Below are 22148 nucleotides of genomic sequence, written 5' to 3'. Positions count from 1 at the left end.
TACTATGCCAACATAAAATACCTGATGAATGGCGAATCAGCACAACTATAGTTATGTTTAAAAAAGGAGACAAAAAACTACCTACAAATTACAGGGGAATAAATCTTTTAAATACTTCATTGAAACTAACAACAAAAGTCATAACGAATAAAATTAACAGCTTAACGAATCTAGAAGACGAACAGCAGGGATTCAGATCAGGTAGATCATGCACAGACGCGGTTTTCATCATAAGACAGATAACAGAAAAATCAATTGAATACAACAGACCAGCATATATGTGTTTCATTGATTTGGAAAAGGCATTCGACCGAGTGCAGTTAAAGGATGTTATACACCTCCTCTATAACCGGCAAATTCCGAACAATCTTATCAAGACCATAGAGGACATCTATAGAAACAATAAGATCCAAGCAAAGATAAATTGCGCCTTGACTGAACCGATTGATGCAGGTCGCGGTATCCGACAAGGGGATTCCTTAAGTCCCCTGCTTTTTAACATCATTATGGACGAAATAATAAGAAACGTAAGATTGCTAAAAGGATATAAAATGGGCAGCGAAGAAATAACCATCCTATGCTATGCTGATGACGCTGTATTAGTGGCCGAAAATGAGGATGATCTACAACGTCTACTACACCGATTTAATTGCATAGCCAAATCATTCAACATGAAAATATCGGCCCAGAAAACTAAATGCATGACAACATCAAAGACGCCGTTAAGATGCAAACTGGAAATTGAAGGAAGGTTATTCAGCAGGAAATGAGATTTAAGTACCTAGGAATAGAAATCTCAGGATATGGTGATGTTGAAGCAGAGGTAAGAGAACAGACAATGAAGGCATCCAGAATAGCGGGTTGTTTGAATGACACAATATGGCGAAACAAAAACATTGACATAGAGACCAAAGCAAGAATCTACAAGGCAATGGTAAGACCTATTATGTCACATACCGCAGAAACTCGACCAGACACGGCGAAAACGAAACAGTTACTAGAGACAACCGAAATGAGAATTCTTCGCAGAATAGCTGGGAAAACACTACTGGATCGAGAGAGGAGTGAAGATATAAGAAGAACATGCAAAGTGGAAAACATCAACGAATGGATACTAAAAAGAAAAAAGAATGGAACGAACATATTAACAGAATGGACAACGGAAGAATTGTCAGAATTGCACGGGATAAGTCACCTGTAGGCCGCAGAAGCACGGGACGCCCACGAAAACGATGGTGCGACAATTTAACAGTGCAATAGGCAGAAAAACGTCTTTTACGAAACAGGCAATTTGCCTAAACTAAAGAAAGAAGAAGAAGAAGACTTTCTAATTTTACTTGTTTATTTTTTAAATAATGTTATTATTATTATATTATTATTATTAATATTATTATTATTATTTTTACCTAGAAAATAGTTGATAAAGAAACCTGTTCCCCTCTCCCTGCTTTATGATCGATAATATTCGCTAATGTAAGCAGATTATTTTTCATTTATTATTATATTTTTATTAATTTATTTATTTACTTATTTTTATAAATATATGTATAGCGTGACCAGGTTAAATGGGGGAGGATTGGAAGTATGAGAAGATAAGCTACTAATTATTATTATTTATATATTTTACAAAAAAAAAAAGAAAACGTATTTTTAATCTATCGATATACATATATATATATATATATATATATATATATATATATATATATATAATAAAGAATGTAAAAATATCAAAATATAGATAGGAGTCCACATTAATTGTAAGGGAGATAAATCGAATTACTTCATACGGAAACGGCTACGGCACTGTGATAGCACTAGTTTCCACTCTGTCAGTCATGCGGACTGATATCTATATTTTGATATTTTTTTATTCTTTCTTATGTATATATATCGATCGATTAAAAATATGTTTCCTTCCTTTTTTTTTGTTAATTAATTAAATAATAATAATTAGTTGCTTATCTTCTCACACTTACAATCCTTCCCTTTTTACCAAGTCACGCTGTATATATATTTATAAAATTATATAAAGAAAAAAATTGACAAAAATTTGACAATAAAAGAAAAATAATCGGCCTAAATTAGCGAATATTATCGATCATCAAAGAATTAGGGGGGTGGAGAAAGAGGTTTCTATATCAATATATTCTATGTAAAAAGAAAATTTATAATAATAATAATAATATAATGGTCATAACATTATTTAAAAATAGACAAGGAAAATTCAAAAGTAACAAGGAAAATTAATAATGATTATAATAATAATAATTATTATTATTATCATTATTTTTTTTAGGTTATTTTTTTTGTTAATTTTTTTTGAAGTTATTTTTAAGGTTATATAGGTTATATTCGTTTTTGTACGCCAATGAAGTATAATTTCTTACGTGCGTACATAAGTACACATATTAGTTTTTTAACTTTAATTGGTGACTATCTTAGAGAAGAAAATAAAACATAATTATATTAATCTGTATAACTCAGTTAGCTTTAAAAAAATAATAAATAATAATAAATACCTCTCTTTATTAATTTTTTCTAAACGCGTCGAAAAAAGTATAACTTCAAAAAGTATTGTTACTTTCTGTTGCGTAATAAATAGTACGAGATTAGTTTTTGTTCAGACTCTTATGCCTTCACAATTAAGTGAAATAAATAATTATATGTTAGTGAGGTATAGGACTTAAAATAGGGAAAACTAGGATGGTAAAAGGGTATTTAAAGTAGAAAATTTATTAGAATATGAAAACAATACTAGTCACAGGTAATAACTAATTTTATTATAATATACATTCTTTGATTATTTATTTTCCAATTTATTTTTTCCCGGTAACGATCAATCTTTATGACGTCTTTATTAATTATACAAATTGCAGCATATTTACGTATTAACTATTTTATTAACAAACATAAGACAAAAACTGAAGTACAGAATTCAACAGAAAATTAAAAGTTACTCGCTTCGTTTCTTGATCTTTCTTCTAGACTTATTCTAACTTCTTTTTCCTAGACCAGTTACTTTTTTATATAATAATGAATAAGTTTTTAGAGTATGTAAACTATATTTTTCTCTAAACTGATACATTACGTATACAATGCTCGTTTGTTTCAAAATTAAAAAAAGAGGTTGAAAACATTTTTCGAAAGTTTAGTTAAGATGAAAATTAAGTCTAAGAATTTTTAGAGTCTGCATTTGTTTATGAGAGAACTGATCCTTTGTTTAACAATTTATATTTTTAGAAAGAAATAGGAAAAACATGATTTCGAGGATGTTTAGGTTATGTTAACTATTTTTATACTCTTAGGCGAGAGTGTTAAGCAGGTCTGGAAGATGTTTTTGATCTAGTCATTTAGTTTTAATAATAAACCTTTCTTATTTGATGAATAGAATATTGAGCGTAGCAAATAAAAAAAAACGACCTTGAAAGTAAGAATGTAAAAGTATGAAAATAATCAAACTGATCAATAATTGTAGATATAATGTTTAGAGGCATCTTTCATAGTATTATGTTGCGTGACTGAATTTTCTCTTCTGCATTTCGAGAGTAATTAATCTCTAATAATCTGTTTGGATTTAAACATTGTTGTAAGTATATACGTATAAGTCAGTGGAAAATGTATTTCGTGAAAAAAGTGAACAATTTAAGTCAAGAAAGGGGCAAAAAGAGCAATGAACGTCGAAAAACAAATTAATTTTTTTCGTTAATCTTGAAAGTACTCCTATATCGTTCATTTAACAGTAAGTAAATCCTTTTAGTATCCTTCTACAAAATAAATTTCAAAATATATATAAATAACAAACAAGGAAGAGACTGATTAAACGTAGGAAAGATATACTTAACGCAACTTACAAAATTCCTATAAAATTTTAAGTAATTTTTTATTCGTAATTATAAAGATATTTTTCGAACTGGCGTATTTTCTCTTCTTGTTGATCTCCTTCATCAATGCGTTGCTAAATAATTTTAAACACAATCATGATTAATGACATATAAAACTTACGCATAATAAAAATAATAATAATAATAGTAATAGTATTAATTATAGTTATTATAATATTAATACTATCGTAAGCTAATCAGAATAAAAATTTGATAATGAGATTAATGAAATAAAAATAATTTAGAAATTACCTCCTTGTCGGTTTCCTCAGCGAGAATATTTTTCTCTTTGCCATTTACGGAATTATCTGCTATTATATGGCGAACAGCGATTAGTAAAGAGTCTGAGCACAGTATAGCATTTAGTCGTTTTAATAACAATGACATTTTTGTGTAATATACATTTTTGAGTTTAGTCTCAGTTAGTGTATTTTCTACAAAATAAGGCAATAAAATAAATAATCCATGAAGAAAAGATTCTTTTCTTTTTGTGCATAATTTTTCTATATTATAGTCTCTTAAGCTATCTTCGTCCAAGTTGAGCGAAGAGAAAATAAAGAATTTCACATGTGATGGACATAGCTTTCTGCTATGTTTATCGAGTAATTCAGTAACTTTGAAATACTTTGACGAAGAACTTGACAAATTTATTTTCGTTCTCAATAAATCGAATATACAATCGAGTACACCTATTGTCAAAGCTTCTTGCAGTAATTTGTCATAGCTTGCGGCTTTGCTTAAGTTCACTTCATGTCGGACAATGATTGTTTCGCCATTTTCTTGCCATTTAAGGACCGAGTTTTCGTGACCTTCTATTGACATATTAGAAACAATGATTAATTTTCTAACTCCTTGTTCGATCATCCATTCGATCAGTACTTTACCAAAGATATTAAGACCGTCGATAATAAGGTAGCATTTATCGCTATGAAAGGAAAGTTGCGGAATGAAATTAGAGAATATTTTTTCTTCTTGCAAGTTGACCAAAACCTGTAAAAAAATACATTCTTATCATAATTGTCAACAAATCGAACGTAATATTTCATAAACTTTATATATATTTAATTACTTTTCCGTAACGTTCACAAGCCTCAATTTTTCTTTCTTCTGTTGCACCCTGAATCATAATTCTTCGTGATATAATTGGTTTTATTGTACCCGCCTGTAGAGCTTTTATCATCAATTCCGCTGATGCTTTTTTTTGTAATAACTTGATAAGTTCTTGTAAACAGTAACTATATACATTTATGAACCGTATTAAATTAGATAGTGGTAATGGATTGTAATTAGGCTCTTTAAAATTGTAAATAATTACCAAATGTTTTATATTTTTAACAATGTCAAAACAACTTTCCATATCGTCTAAGATGGAATTGTTTGCAACTACAAAATCAAAACCTTTGCCTTTCGTAATATTCATAATATTAATTCTATAGTCTTTAACTTTCATAATATTAGACTGTGGTAAACGTGGTCGCATCGACTCGATAACTCGTTTTTCTGCTTCCGTTTCGTAAGTAGTGTAAACATCAAAATTATAAGATAAGGATAAATTTATGAGAGCCTGTCCTACGTCGCTAGCACCATAATGTACTAATACAGTTTTAATTCGTTTAAACCTCCAAGTATCCGAATGCAAAATGCAGAAAGCTGCCAAATAGGCTTGGGGAATTGTTGAATCATCTTCGAAGCTCCAAGTGTCTGGAATAATCAAAGTAAAATCTGGATCGGCTGAAATTTTATTACTTATAGTGAAATTATCAAGTAGTCCCATTACTCTAGGACCTTTCTCATCTGTCCCTGAATATTCTGTAATAGATATCTGTGATTCTAGGCTGACATCATTTTTTAACCAATATTCGTATGCACCTAAGTCAAATGCAGAACATTTTACCTTCACCATCCTATTATGTTTTTCTTTAATAAATGATAATTTTTCCATCCATACTAATAATCCTGATTTATTAATTTTCGCTTGCCAACGCATAGAAGAAGTAGATTTTATTCGCAATAACATCCATCTGTATGTGCCCCATACCCCGTTTGGGGCTAATACATTTTCACGAAGATTAAGTTTTATTTGTGATTCATAGAATTCAGTTTGAAGTGAGAATTTCGGTGCCTTAGCATCTTGTAGATCAAAAATTTGAAGTTTTTTATACGCAGGTTCTCCTTTTATATCTCGAAGTATCTCAAATATATCATTATCGATAATAGTGTTTACCACAAATATAACATTGTCATATTTTTGTCTTGTAAGCAGATTTTTAACCGATCTAAACAGTTTTCGTGGTTATTAACGACAACAGTTTTTCCCAAATTTCTTTCTTTATGTAAAAGAAGAGCTGTACGACAGAGAGCAATTTTTATTTTCAGGACGATGTTTAATCCCACACTTGTTAATACAGAAATCGCATTATCTTCCTCTTTTGTTTCAATGATTGTCAATAAAAATGATTCTTTACCGAGAGTACTAATAAATCTTCTTACATCGGTATAATGCGCGTTATTTATAATCGTTAAAATATAATTTTCATGAATTGTCTTATAAAGCAACTCTCTAGCAGTTAATTTATATTGAAATTGGTCCTCGTCCTTTTTATGATATTCTCGAGAAAATCCAAAATATTCTCATTTTCTTTTTTGACTCATTCGTTAACAATATCTTTTCTTCACTGTTGATGCTAATATTTTTGGAAATTAATCCTAGTACTGCGTTTAATACGTCGTCGATATCCATCTTTGTTTTATTGATATTCTGGATAAACCGAAGTTCATCCGCGACAATTTTCCAATTCCAGTTTTTAAATTTTATTTTTTAAATTGGATTCCACTCATAGCAATTCCGGGGCAAGCAATTACGTTTGCCCGTTTTTCAAACTTCATCGGTAAAGCTACGAAAAAAAATCAGTATAGTTCATATAGTTTGTTAAACTATGATACAATACATTATTTTTTGTCAAATAATTTATAATCACGATATTTAAATAAGTGATCATTAAAATGATTTTTAATAATAAAACAAGTTTGATGTTCGAGCATATTATAATTGTAACATTTCCTAATTGTAAATGTTAGTACTTATACGTTAAAAAATTGCTGCAGATTATTATTTTTAAAGATACAGTCATAAATAATGTATTATCAAAGCATAATTGAATAAATAATAATAATTTTAATTTTTTATTCTTTGATTGTAAATAAAGAAAATTAAAATTTATTTATTTTTAGTCAAAAAATTCTCTTAAGATTATACACATTTTATTCAGTTTTTATTTACGTGGTAAAGAATTTGAAGAGTATTTTAGTCTATATTGTATCTTATTAATCACGAGTAAGTTAATATTAAGTTTCAAATTCTTACCATAGTTTTCTTTCATTTTTTCTGTTAATTGTTCCATGTCGATGACGAGTTTCTGTATCCTACTCGGTACCAACATATTTTTATTCCTACTGCTAATAATATGGACTTGAACTAATCCTTCTAGTAATAACCTCCAGTCTCTGCTCCATTTAAGCGTTCCATTGGAACACGATGTAGAAAGTCCGCTAATAATATTGTAAGATTCTTCATACTGGTAACCATGTAAAAGTAGATTAGAGTAAATATTTTCTTCGTCTAAAATTTTCGTTTCTTCTTTTAGTAAAATAATTTCTGGAATATCTTCCTTCTGTGTTTCTGTCAAGCGAATAGTTCCAGAAGCTATCATAATTTCTTCTTTAGTTTTTACTTCAAATTTTCCTGAACCTGAAAATTTACATTATTTCAAAATTGTTTTAAAATATTATATTTACCGGACTGCTGTTTATTCCTTTAAATATCATAATAATTAAATGAATTTTGCAATTTCTAGGTACATCTAGTAATTTATTGTTTATAATAATGTTCTCGAGTATAAAAGAGTTATTAGCCTTATTCACTATTAAATTCGAGTACATATTCACAACCAACTTTAAATAGACAGCTAAAGAAATGATAACATTGCCGTTTATTTTAAATTTCGTAAAAACTTGTATTTATCTGATTCCAAATCTACCAGTTCTTCTATTTGTTGAGTTTCCCAAAATTTACCACTTTCCACGTGCCTGTCAAACATACACAATAATAGTTTATAGAATCCATTTGAAAAAAGTCTATTTTGTACTTACCAATCAGAGCTGTGTTCCCATCGAACAAGAGGAGAAATAGATGGGGTTTCTCTGGAAACAGGATAAGGAACTCTCGGATAGAGTTTTTCTTGGCGTAATTAGAAATCCAAGATTATAAAGATTTCCTAATGTGGATAAAATAAAAGTGCATTGTCCTTATGGCCTCGTTTTGTTAATGATAAATTAATGCAACCGCTGTCCAATGATTTTCTTAGAATTGCCTAATAAATGAAAAGTATTAGGTTATTTAATTTAAAAAAACGGTATTAAAATATTAATTCCAACAAATAAATCTGTAAAATTCCATGGGGATAAACTTCAATCGTTATAGCGTTTTTTGGTAACATTGTTAATAATTCTTCGAGTAAGACAGGAGAAGGAGATTATTCGTATGATATTCTGGTGAAGAAAAGTGAGCTTTCATTAAATGCCACTCATTTTTCGAAATAGACGTGCATAGCCAACGTTTACTGCGATTTTTTGGTTGAGAGATGACTTTATTTAAATATTTTAACAACTTTGGACCAGCTGGAGAAATGTACCGACTATGAAAAGCAACATTACTAGTCGGCACGGTTTTAGCAAATATTCCTTTACTCTAAAGAAAAAATAAGTATAGTTTCAAAATTTTAATATATTTAATGTCTATCAAAATATATTCTAAGCATTACCTGCAATTCTTTTACAAAAGCTTTCATGGACTCGGTAGGTCCACTTATAGTAGAACTGTCGGATCCATTATGACAAGCAATATCAATGTCTTTCAGGACAGAAATGTCGTAACTGTTTGTAACCGAGACCTACTGCGGCCATCGTTCCGTGTATCAAATCACTTTCTACTGAAGCCAAACCACGAGAAAGAGCGCTTAAAATCATTTCCTCAGCAGTAAAGCAACCATCTGCGTAAGAACAACCCAGCTCACCAACAGAATGCCCGATCATGTAATTCTGTTTCACACCAACAGCATATAGAGTATCTACCAGACCAATCTACGTAACAATTATCGAAATTATTAATTTTAAAAAATGAAACAATAAACACTGCTAAAGGGGAAACATTAGAAATATTATTACTTTTATTGCTGCTATTCCCAGAAAGCAATTTATAACATTATCGTATATTGTTGGATTTTTATCGCATATAATATGCACAATATCGTAACCTCGAGGTCTTAAAACTACATCACATTTTTTTATTGCTTCGGCAAAGATTGGTATTTTCATTAATGATTCACCTAAAAGAGAATTTTACATTTAATATATACGAGAGAGAGAGAGAGGGAGAGAGAGAGAGAGATGTAACATTTTTTTAATTATTTAAATGTAAAATTTGTAGTACCCATTCCGGTCCATTGTGATCCCATCCCCGAAAAAACGAACCAGATCTTCGAGATTGAACTGACAAATTAGCTTGAACCATTCTATCGATTCCTCTTAATCAGCTGCTTCAAAATCTGGAATTACTGTATACCCAGAATACAGAGAATTGGAAAATGGTTTCTCAGTAATATCAGTAATTAATTGAGCAATTCATCAGCTCCTCTCGAATTTAACTAAACACAAATAGAATTATTCACGATCATTTTGCTAATCAGTTCGTCGTAAAATAAATATCTTACAATATCAAAGATCGACGATATCATTTCCTGAGTTTGACAAGAAGCTACAAAAAAGTCGTGGCATATTATATGGGGAAAGTTTTCTCCTTTGCTTCTTTTTTGAATGACATTTTAGGATAATGTGAGAGAAGGAACCGTTTAAAGCGGCTGTGTTAACTGCAGCGTAACAACCCATCCAAGGTGTTGGTTCTGTAATTACTTTTACGCGTCCATCCTGAAGGCATTGGGCCTCTTCTGGAGGCTCAGAATAATGAAGATTCGGAGGTATAACTTCAGTCTCCATAGCAATTAGTACCTAGAAATAAAAAATAAACAAATGTAAAATATTAAACCAAATTTGCGTTGTTTTATATTTAATTTTGTATTTTCAGTAAATTTACCTTGATTATCGAATTTATTGCATTATTATTATGGGCGTTACCAATGTTTGACCTAACATATCCTATTAAAAGAGGATTAGAAAGACTTCGATCTTGACCATAAACAAGATCTATTGCCTTTAATTCTTCGAGATCCATCGATTTCATTGCTGTACCATCGGCCTCGATGTAAGTTACGTCGCTTGGTTCTAGGCCGCAGTGTTTGAATTCTGTTTCATTATTTGAGCCTGAGATTCGGCTGTGGGAAATAGACACTTGTTTCTTGGAATTGCTTTAGTGTACTTAACAGAAAGATTAACGACCTCGGCATAAACTCGCTTTGCATTTTCGGCTCTTTGAAGGAAAATTGTTCTATCTAGTCGCTTCTCGTGAATCCAGACGCTTTCTTATCAAAAGATCTACTTACCCCGTCTGTTGACAATAAACCTAAATAATGGAATGCATAAAACAGAAAATTATTTATACATTACGAAAATATTTATCTTGATGTTCTAGGAATTTTAATTATCATTGAAAGAAAAAAATATAAAAAAAACTGCCTTTTATTCTTTACAGGCAAGAATTGGAATTAATTATACCTAATATACTCTTATTTTACCTAAATCATACAGTTGGTAAGATGTTTGGGGAAGTAAACTTATGATTCCCCCACTAACAATCGCGTAATCGCAATCTCCAGCTTTTATAGCATCGTACGCTTTTTGAATTGCTAATGAACTTGATGTGCTGGTTGAATCGATAGTGCAGCTTGAGCCAGTTAGACCCATACAAAACGATATCCGGTTTGCTAGCAAACCACGACAATATCCCAGTAGACTATATCCATTCTCCTATAATGAAAATAAAAACAATTGCACATAGAATGATTTTACCTTTAAATGAAATCCATTAGATAATTCAATTTACTTACTTGAGTTTTATCTTTTATTGCATAACAATCTGACTCATATAAACTCAATATTCCGTAAACATTGGTTTTCTTGTTCCGTAACTCTACAGGATTTATTCCAGCATCAATGATCGCTTCAAACGTAACTTCCAATGCCATTTTTATTTCTGGCGCCATAAATTTTGCTTGAATTGCACTAATTCCAAAAAAAAAGTTATCGAATTTCGTTAAATTAGAAATGAGTCCTAAACGCGATGATACTTTGCACGAATGACCTAATAAATAATAATTTAATAAATCAAAAATAACGCACATTATTACATTTTATTTCTGTAAAAACAAATTAAGAATATTCTTACATAATTTAAATCTTGTATGATCCGCAGATACGCAATCTTCTCCATTTATTAGATTTTCCCTTAAATCATTGATATTGTTACTCTTTGGAAATTTTCCTGATATTCCAGAGATGACCACTGCACTATCGTCCAATATCCCACTATCGTTGAATATCTGAAAACGTGGCTAAAATTAAAAATAAAAATGAAAGTGTATTAGCTTCACTATCGCTTCCCTAAAAAATAATACAAAATGTTTTTTACTTTTAATGGATAAAAAAAATTTTATGTAATTTTAAATAAATTTTTGATAAAAAATAAAAAAGAAACAAAAAATTTATATAAAAAAAGGAGAATTAAAAGAAAATTTTATACAGGAAAATCGTTTATAAAGTGCAGTAAATTTGATAAATCTTACCTCAATACTTTCAGGATCATCGAAGATTAGTACTAATTTAGGGCCTAGCCACAATAGCCACGGCGAAAAATAGTTTGCGAATAATTTCGTTATGTTATGAGTTATATCTAATTGTAAGACAAATTCTTCCAATAGAGATTGCATAAATATAGACATTATACAGTGAAATAAAAATGTACCTTTTAAATCACCAAGGAAAATATTCAGGTTTCTAATCAAAAGGTAAGCTTTAGGTCCTGAAAAATTTTTTGCCATGTTATACTCACGAAATTTATTTATTATATATTTAAAACCATAGAATTACATTATTATTATTGCTGTTGAAGTACTAACTTTATTTATATACACCATGTTATTATAAACATATACAAAACTATAAAACAAGCTAAAATAGTTTTAAAATATGGCTGGGTCCTATCTTGTAAGCCAGGAAGTGATATTAAGTTAACACTTCGCAGCGACTTCTTGTATCTTTCGTGATTTAACAGAAACTAGGAAAGAATCATCAGACGGGGAACCTATTTAAGCAAGATCGAGATCATACTTTATCCAGTTGTCAAGGATACTTTCAACACGTGTAGACAAAATTAAACAAAAACCTGTATGTTATCTATTTATTTATTCCGTGCGTAATATTATTATTTTGCATAGTCGCAATCTATATAGTTTTTTAAATTAGAAGAAGTTAATCGATATTATTAACATAGTTTCTTTTTAAAGAAATCTTGTTTTTATCCCTTCCCACTATTTGACTTTGTTTATGTTAATAAATAATTACTACATAAACGAGATACATAAATGAAAAGCAAGAAGTTTTTCGATTACAGGTAAGATTGAAATAACTTTATTTTGCATTATTATATAAGCGTTTCGATAAATTTTAATTATTCAAGATGAAATACAATTTTTTCTTATCTTATTGAAATATTAAATTATTGTGCTTGTTCGGTGAAATTATTGCATTTGACCGATTTGTATTGCGCGCCGAATAGGTTATATAGCGACGGCGTTGAGATATTAAATTGGTTAGAATTACACCCTAAATAGGATCGGTCACGACTGCCTTAGTTGAGTTATGAGATACATGTAGGACCGCCTTAGCATGACAGGTACATGCGAATGCGTCTTGCAATATGTTGGAGGGGAGATTTGTGCGTGGAGCCTTGGTCTCGAGGGCGCACCCGACAGACCAGATCTGGATAGCGAGAGTAAGTTTTCGTTTCTGGAAAAGGAAAGTGACGCCATATTGGCCTTTTATAAGTGAGAGCTGTGTTGTTCTTTGTGGTTGGCTTCCGAGCTACCGACGTGTAAGTTTGAAAGGGTAGTGCATGGTCACAACCGCGCTATTTACCAAGTTTGAAGCGGTTGTGCATGGAAACAACCGCGCTCTTTACTAAGTTTGAAGGTCTTGTGCAAGGACACAACAGTGCTATTTACTAAGATTCAAGGGTTATGCACGGACAAAACATTTCTTTTTACCGCGAGTAGTGGTTTCTCTTTACAGTGCTTGCCGGTCTACCAGTGTAGGATAGAGTTGCATCGGTACGGGCTACACGCAAGTTGAGGTTGTTGGCGACGAGGATGACGCGCCTTTGTAAGACTGATAACGTGTCTAAGTAGATAGTGGGGTATCATGAATAGTTGCGGTGGAAACAAAGGTAAGAGAGATCTCTAGCGTAAAGAAAAAAAGAGGTCCTTCGCAACGAAATTAGTGCTTGTATTCTTTCTTTAACTTGTCAACAGAGTACTATTTACATTGTACTATTTGTTTGAATAAAGCCTTTGCTTGCCCTGGCTTTTCTCTCAACTCCGTGAGAGTTTTTATGCCTAGGCAAGTGTTTTATATCGCGTAAAATTGTGTTGATTGATTTATCTATCCTTTCCTATCTCACTCATTCGTACATTAATTTAACCGAACTCACGACGTTAATTTCAAATTGTTTAAGTCTTATATTCTGCAAACAGTGTTAGACAAATTTTTTAATCGCACGTGTTTCTCTCGTAGGATTTATATATGTTATATATTTTTGTTGTGAAAATAAAAAGAAAAGTGATATGGACGCCGAGCACTTTACAATAGGCAGGTTTAATTTTAAATATTTTCGTTAAAAACAGGTAGTTGTCACGTGTTACCGTAAGTGAGAAAGCTTAAGAGAAGTTCTGGATTGTAATAATCTCCTGAGTAAGGCTTTGAGAGACTGTATTAATCACTTAAGTGGTCAAACAAATGGTATAAGATCGACAATGAGCAAACTGAGATTCCTTTCAGGTGTGCACGTTGTACGCGTAAAAAAACTTCGATTGCAATGGCTTCCGGAGAAGCCGGCGTTACGGCGAGTCTTCAATAGTCGCTAGGGAACGAGGCGTGTCTTCATCGCGCGACAACTGTCGGGTGTCGCCGTCCATTGGGAACGCTTATTCCCAAACAGTTTCTATTACTTCTTTTATTACACTATCTTGTGTGATTATGATTCAATAGAAATTCGTTAGAAAATTATTGTTACATAAAATTGTAATAGTCTGAGAGCGAGTGGTCAGCAAATTGCATGTAATTTACAAAAATCCAAATTTCATTGAGTCAATCTCTCATACCTGGTAAAAATTAGAGGGAAACTAATTAAGTTTGGCGACAGTCCATGTATAGTCACTTAGGTAACATAAGTACAAAATTTAGACCAACGTTATGAGCATTTTACCAAGGCTGTCGTCTGGATATTTTATTATTTACTATTATTATTATAAAAGAAATAATTGCAGACAATTGTGACGGTTTTGAGGTTATGGCATTCACTATAGAAAGTGCCAAGAAAAATAAAATTTGGAGAATAGCATTTTCTTATTATTTAAAAAATGCATTCCAGATTAGAGTTAACGCGAGAGGGAAAGCCACGCCACGACGGTTTTAATTGGTGGTAGGTGCAATCGTCGACAGCAAGAAACTGTCATGAGCTTGGGGTAAGTGACCTTGCCTCGGCTCTGGTAAATGCTACAGGCAATAGATCGTAGGTAGGCAACCTGGCCTGCGATGTAACAAATGCGACAGGAAGAGAAGAACGTCACCTGAAGAAGTGGCAAAGGGTTGCCAGGGCCGCAGAGAGAGTAAAGCTCTGCGGCTCGGCTTCACCAATTTTGGGGAGGTTATTTAAGTGGGCGAGGCCCAACCTATTCTTTAGAGAGAGAGGTTGTGGACTTAACGAGCCCGGAGAAACAAGGCTTTGAGAAGACTCATGCATGGGCATGGAAATAAGCAGGCTACTCGAACGGGCCAGGGAATATACGCTGGTTGCCGAGTCCGAAAGAGGGCGATCGGCTAAACTCAAAAGGGAGATCTCAGGTCGTATGAAGCGTTATCACTTCGAGGTTTTCGAGGTGATGAAAGTCCTGTACGAGCACCTTGGGGCTAGAGGTTTCGGAGACGCTAAGAGTGCGGAGGCTATAGCCCAGCTTCGGGCTGAAAATAGAAGCATCGCAGGGAAGAATAAAAGCCTTTTAAAAGAGATTGCGCTTCTCAGAAAGAAGATATGAAAGAGAGCGAGAAACCCTCCTCTCTTAAATACCACTACTTCTACAACTTTCACGGCTAGGAAGATTTCAGCAAGCCAGGCAAGGTCGTGCATTGAGCAGCGACTAGCGCTAGCTACGTGTGACGAAGAGTAGGACCTGAGGCAGCTTGCTGAAATTGTGCGGGTCCTGACAAAAGCGGTGGTGAATCCTGTTAGACATTTAGAAGACAGTTACATAATCGCGAACAAAACGCCTAAAAAGTTTTAGGTATTTTATCAAAAGATTAATTGCGGTAAACAATCCCAGGACAGGAATTTCAGGGTAGATTGGTGGTCACGCGATGTCGCGATGTTGAAGGCTATGGCTACCGCGGCTTGAAGGCTCTATCTTAGAGCTAGGTTCAGTGGGAAAAAACCAAGGATCGACCTATAACTTGAGGCACTGCGGGAGGCTAAGAGGACTTTGGTCAAGACCATCGAATCCGTGTTCGTCGTTCGACGGTAAGCGCTTATGTGATAGTGAAGAACTATATACTAGAGTGCGCAGAGAGGCGTCGTGCTGATGTCCTGGTTTCGCTGGACATCAGTAACGCGTTCAATTGGAACAATTTGCTGATTTTAATCTAAGAATAAAGATGAATTTCAATCAATCTATTTATCCTGCTATTGTAACATGCAATAGTAAGTAAAATAGCAATATGCTTTTTAGTTAAAATACTTTACCAATTAAAATGTATGTGGTATTATTTCTAAGTGGTGTTGGGAACTCGAAAGCTCGTTGCCGCATATACTAAATCCCGCCAGGACGTGTATACACGTCGAACGCACTTAACTGGTCAATGTAATTTTTTTTGATGTTATACGATGATGACACGGCAAAGAAGAATTTTCCATATGCACATCAGCTTGCACAGTAATATAGTTGTGATAGTAATCTTTTGCAGTAGACAACGATGCATCTTGAAGAAGTAAAAGTAAAAAATTAAGACCAAATTCCCAAACGTACCAGAAAAAAGTATAAGTTCAAAAATAATAATTAGCAGTACTATTAGTTATTGCTGTGAATTTTAAATTGTATAAATTTGTACCGTTAATCATAGGCTGAGCCAATGGTTAAGAAGTCTTTAATAAATTCCAAGTCGATGGGGTACATAATGTTCCATTCGCAGACAATTGGATTTCTTGAAGAAATAAATGTAAAATAAATGTTAAATAAAATAAATGTAAGTAACTTCAAATAACTTTAAAACTTAAAAACCAAACAAAAAAAATAAATAATTAGCAATAATATTTGTTTTTTCTGGGACATTTAAATTATTTAGATTTTTACCGGTAATCACAGGCTTAGCCGATGGTTCGCAAAGTAAATTAGAAGTTAACGGAGTACATAAAATTTCATTCGCAGGCAATTCATAACCTTTTTGAATAATTTTTCTTCGCAGCCAAGAACCCTACAACGTTTGGCATTAGCGTGCATTATGTTTTCCTTATTTTCCTTATTATTTTTCTTATTTTCCTTATTCCTTTTCCTACGAAGACGATAATCTCTACATTTCTCTGCATTAGTTTCAGGCATATTAAAAACTAAAATAGAAATTTAAATGTATACTGATCCTGGTCAATAAAAAGCTGCAAGAGATTATAGTTTAATAATAACTTCAAAAATAAAATAATAAAAATAATAAAAAAAAAATAAATAAATTTTCAATAATTAATAATAAATAATATAATTTAAACTATAGATAAATGTGAACGCTTAATCTTAATTTTTTTATTGTTGCTAAGGAGAATAGTTGAAGATCTACGTCCGATCAGCACTATTGTTTTATTAATTTAAATCGCAACGTGTCCTGCAACTTTTTGTACGATTTTCTGGAAAATCTTTAGTGAATCTGGAAACTGAAGCCACACAACATTTACTTCTTCATCTTCATTGTATTTAATATGAAATAACTACAATTTTCCCTAATGCCAATATATACTCTACATTTGTAAATAACATAAAATATAACTTCAATAAAAACTTTAACAAAATAGAGATATTAAATACAATTTAAATAAAATACAATTATTAAAAAAATATTAAAATATAACAACAAATAAGAAAAAAGAAAAATACTGGGTAAATCAATGCATAGTATAATACTATATTAGCTCATCAGGCAACAAGCCTAGTAGTATAAAAGCTCTGTTTGATAAATTAAATATAATAAGAAGTTGCAGTTTAAACAAAAAATTAAAAACGTATTTCACCTCTTGCTCGCTTCGCCTGTATACGGATTCAACAAAAAGGTTCACCTCGTTTATATAAGTATAAGGAATACTTATACTTTTCTTATTTCGCTTCTAGCTTAAATCGATTTGTTCGTCGCTTTCTTTGTAATTTCTTTGCTGCTTATCTAAGACGTGTCGTCTTAGGCGTCCAGTGGAAGAATGGGACGAGTGCTTTGTTTAATAGGCCCTGCAGGGAGTGCTTAGCAACGGTTTAAAAAGTTGGGAGGGACGTTAAGAAAATTTCCTTATTTTCAATATTTTCGAAATGATTGCGCCGCGTATTTCGAATATACGCTAAGAATCTATAATCTTTATAAATAGTACATAAATTGTAATTACGTTGAGTGTCTCTCGAATTCTGAAGGAAATCCTCGTCAGGCTACGCTCGTTATTTAGTATTGAAAAAGAAGTATAACTTAGAAACATTAAAATAAATTCATGTTGCCCAATACGTATCCATTATTTCATGCTAAATTCTCCATATTTTTATAATTAATTACAGATTACATATCACAATGATAACATATTATTATTATTATTATCATTATTAATTTTCCTTGTTAGTTTTTAATTTTTCTAGTTTATTAATTAATGTTATTATTATTAAATTATTAGTATTATTATTATTAATTTTATTTTTACATAGAATATAGTTGATAAAGAAACATGTTCCTCTTCTCTGCTTGATGATCGATAATATTTTTTAATGAAAGAAGATTATTTTTCTTTTACTTTTATATTTTTATTCTCATTTATTTATTAAAGTTATTTATATTTTTTATATAAATATATATATATTTATAGCGTGACCAGGTAAAAAGGAGGAGGATTGAAAATATGAGTAGATAAGCTACTAATTATTTTTTTCTATTAAGTTAACTAAATAACTTTAAAAAAGAAATGAATAATATTTTAAATCGATTGATATATTATATATAAGAAAGAATAAAAAGAATAACTTCAAAAATATAAAAATATAAAAATCAGTCCACATTAAATATAAGGGAGATATATCGAATTACTTTATGCGTCAACGGCCATAACGCAGTTACAGCATTAGTTCTCGCTCGATCATTTAAGTAAAGCAGCGCTGAGTACGATTAGTATTTGGAAGGGTGACCCGCTTGAGAAGAAAAGGGGAAGAAGAAGAGAGACAACTTCATGCCGTAAACTTAAAATCGTTTTGCCGCGCGTCGTAAATACCGACAAACTTCATGGTGTCGTTTTTCCAGACGCTCAAAACCTAATCACTCCCCATTACATTTTCCCTAACGCGCCAAAATAAGTATAACTTCAAAAAAAATTAATAATGATAATAAATAAAATTTATAAGAATTTATTAATATAAATTTTTTGCCTTACAAAAATTTATTTGTATATCAAATTGAATACGTACTGTCTTTAAAACGAAATTTACAATTTAAATATTTTTCCTATTTAATTATTCCTATATAAATTTTAAAATACTGATTTTTAGTTTCGTCAAAATTTATTAGTTTATCATATTGAATACATATTTGAAAAGAAAGAATCTTACATCTACACATATAATTAACTCAAAATATACAAGAAAGAATATTCTAAAAACATAGAATTTTTGTTTTTTGGCTAGACATATATAATTTTAATTCATTTTTAGTATGTTCTATGAAAACAACAATGCATATTTTTTCAGCTTCTAAGTTATAAGAATTGTACGAAAAAAATTGAATACTCGTCAAGTGGTACGCTAACGTAAGTTTATCTTCCTGGATTCTCGTGCCGGTTATTAACGTTCGATTCTTCGTAGGGGAGTTTTTTTTTTTAAGTTTTTTCCATCCTTAGGTTATATAAATAATTTTTCATTTCCTAATTTCCAATTATATACACACACAAAATTTAAGTAATTACAAAAAAATTAAAAACAATAAATTTTTTCACATCTTGCACAAATAAAGGAAGATTTATTACTTAAATTAAAAATTCATTTTGTAAACATCATCCTAAAAAATGTATCGTTTTGGCACGTTAAAAATTAATTTTTGTTATTTATTGGATATTATTTAATGTCTAATTAGTAATTTTATTACTCTCGTAATAATGTTGACTTCTTAATAAAATTTATATCGTTAGCACAAAATTTGAAAAAAATCTGAGGCAGGACCCACTGACCGTCTCCTTGTTAAGGATAGAAAAATTTATACAAAATATAACTACCCTACGAAGAATCGAACGATAATAACTAGCGAAAATAATACGATAATATAATAATAATACGCTAGTGCACCACGGGACGAGTATCCAATTTTTTTCGTACAATTCTTAAGACTTTGAAGATGAGTAAGAATGCATTACTGTTTTCTTAGAACAATAAAAATGAATTAAAAATTAAAATGTCTAGCCCAAAAAAAATTCCATGTTTTTAGAATATCTTTTCCTGTATATCTTGAATTAATTTTATGTGTAGATATAAAATTCTTGTTTTTCAAATATGTAATCAATTTAATACACAAATAAATTTTTACAAAACAAAAAATCAGTAATTTAAAATTTATAAAATACATAATTTATTAAGAAAAAAATTTAAATTTTAAATTCCGTCTAAAAAAATACGTATTTATTTTGATATACAAATTAATTTTTGTGAGGCAAAATATTTATAAGAAATAATTATTTTATTTAATTTAATGTGTCGAGACACAAATTAATTCATTATTCTTACTCTCGACTAAATAATAGTAGTTTCTGTTAAAATAAATTATTGTTTTTTTTATTTAAGGTTCATTATTTTGACAATAAATAAAGAAACAGCGTGCCATAAGCATTAAGATTCGATTTAAAAACGCCACGCTTATACGCCGATATATATAGATATATAGAACGCTCTACACTCGATGGCTAAAACGTAAAATGCTCGCTACAGAGAAAAAAAAATAAAAAGAGAGAAATATCGGTATTTTGTCTAACTCGCACTCGTATACAGAACGCTCAACAATCGACGGCTAAGACAAAAATACTCGCTATCGCCTAAACATATAGAAAGGGAGAAACATCGGTTTCTTCTTTCAGTCGCACTTGCATTTAAGGCCGAAAGACCCAAAGATTACTGAAGATCCTTCGTTTGTGTATTAGTACACACGGACGCTCGCACGCACACTAGCCCCCTCGCGTGTAAAAGTCATCGGAAAGGCGGGACTTTGCGCACCACTCTACAATTATTTTTTTTATATTTCTCGCTTATTTTTGCAGATACGAAAATAACCTTTAGAACATTTTTTATGTATATGTTAATTCTCTACAACTTTTGTTTAAATTTTTTTTCGATTAAATTCTTAGATTCTAAAAAATAGGCCATTTTTACCCTTTTTTACCATTTTTTCAGAAACTACACATTTTATTGCAAAAGAATAAGCACCGTTCGGTTAAGCGTCGTCTATTTACCCTTAGATCAAATTTTCGAATTCTTACCTAAAATTCAGAAATTTGGACCTTTTTGACTGGCTTACAAGCCAAAAAATCAATAGAAGTAGCTCCCTTTATAATACTTCCTTTTAGCTCGCTTTATCAGCCGATCGCCTCTGTGGTGGTGTGTATGGGTGCGAGTAATGGGTTGTTTTTTCCGTATGTTGCTGTGCCTGTAACCGATAATGCATTCTTTTTAACGTTGCTTAAATAGTAATTTGATATTCTATAGAATACCAAAATATTATGTTCAATGCTGTGGAAAAGCTGTAACAATTCTCAGGTTTCCGACTTTGTCTAAAAGCGCTTTGCATTGTTGCCTGTGCCTAGGAAATGCTACCAATGGCGGATTTCCGGCTTTGACGGTAACATATATATTTAAGATATATTTTTCATACGGTTTTAATAAGGATTTATATTTTATTAAATATAACTGCATTGAGTTTCTGCAGAAATAAAAGTCAATTTTTTTTTAAATATTTTTTACATTAAAAACTACATTATCCGCTATGCTTTACATTCTATAAATACAAATCTCTCTATATCAGAAGGCTAATGACGGTACGCCATTCGTGGAATTTTTGAAACAACGGAACATCATTCCTGGCATCAAAGTTGATAAGGGTGTCGTGCTACTCTTTGCTACAAACGATGAATTTACGACTCAGGGATTAGACGACCTCCAAGCACGTTGCATCTAATACAAAAAGGATGGCTGCAATCTCGCTAAGTGGAGATGAGTTCTTAAAATTACAAAGGATACGCCTAGCAAGCTCGCTATTTTAGAAAACGCAAATTTTCTCGCTCGTTACGCTTCAATTTCTCAGAGCGCAAGAATCGTACCAATTGCTGAGCCCGAAATCCTTCCCGATGGTGATCACGATCTTGCTCGTTGTCAACAAGTTCCTAGATAAGAAACCTTGGTCATTGACCTTTAGTTACAGTCGTGCTCTTCAGGCTTTCGTTCTTCGCGCTTGGGCAGGCAAAACCTATCAAGTAACAGCAGGACAGGAAGAACTTATCAAGAGGACTAAGGCCAACAGCGAATCGGCACTTAGCAAGTACGCGGGAGGTGTCACATGTGCTGCCGGCGGTGCTGCACTTTTCGTAGCGAATCATGCATATTAAAGAAATTGGCAAGTAGTATTTATTATTAATGCTATACTATTTCATTGTGAATCATATTGCGATATATATTTCGTTTAAAAGTTTCTATTGATAATAAAGAACAATAATATTTGAGTTTTTCGTTT

General features: G+C 31.5%; 1 protein-coding gene and 1 pseudogene across 1 annotated transcript; both read right to left on the bottom strand.

Moving 5' to 3' along the window:
- Positions 1-8382: 8382 nt before the first annotated feature.
- On the bottom strand, positions 8383-9616 carry LOC122525840 (annotated as a pseudogene).
- Positions 9617-10387: 771 nt separating this feature from the next.
- LOC122525839 (fatty acid synthase-like) lies at positions 10388-11833 on the bottom strand. Its single transcript, XM_043648827.1, has 5 exons — positions 11678-11833; positions 11281-11446; positions 10943-11196; positions 10631-10862; positions 10388-10458 (listed from the first exon to the last, which is right to left on the bottom strand). Exons 1-5 carry the CDS (start codon positions 11831-11833, stop codon positions 10388-10390), a joined length of 879 nt encoding a protein of 292 aa, XP_043504762.1.
- Positions 11834-22148: the final 10315 nt, after the last annotated feature.

Source organism: Polistes fuscatus, unplaced genomic scaffold (assembly GCF_010416935.1).
Source record: "Polistes fuscatus isolate 324 unplaced genomic scaffold, CU_Pfus_HIC Scaffold91, whole genome shotgun sequence".
Lineage (NCBI taxonomy): Eukaryota > Metazoa > Arthropoda > Insecta > Hymenoptera > Vespidae > Polistes > Polistes fuscatus.
The sequence above is the reverse complement of the archived record's forward strand: the minus strand, read 5'-3'. Positions and strand labels throughout refer to the sequence as shown.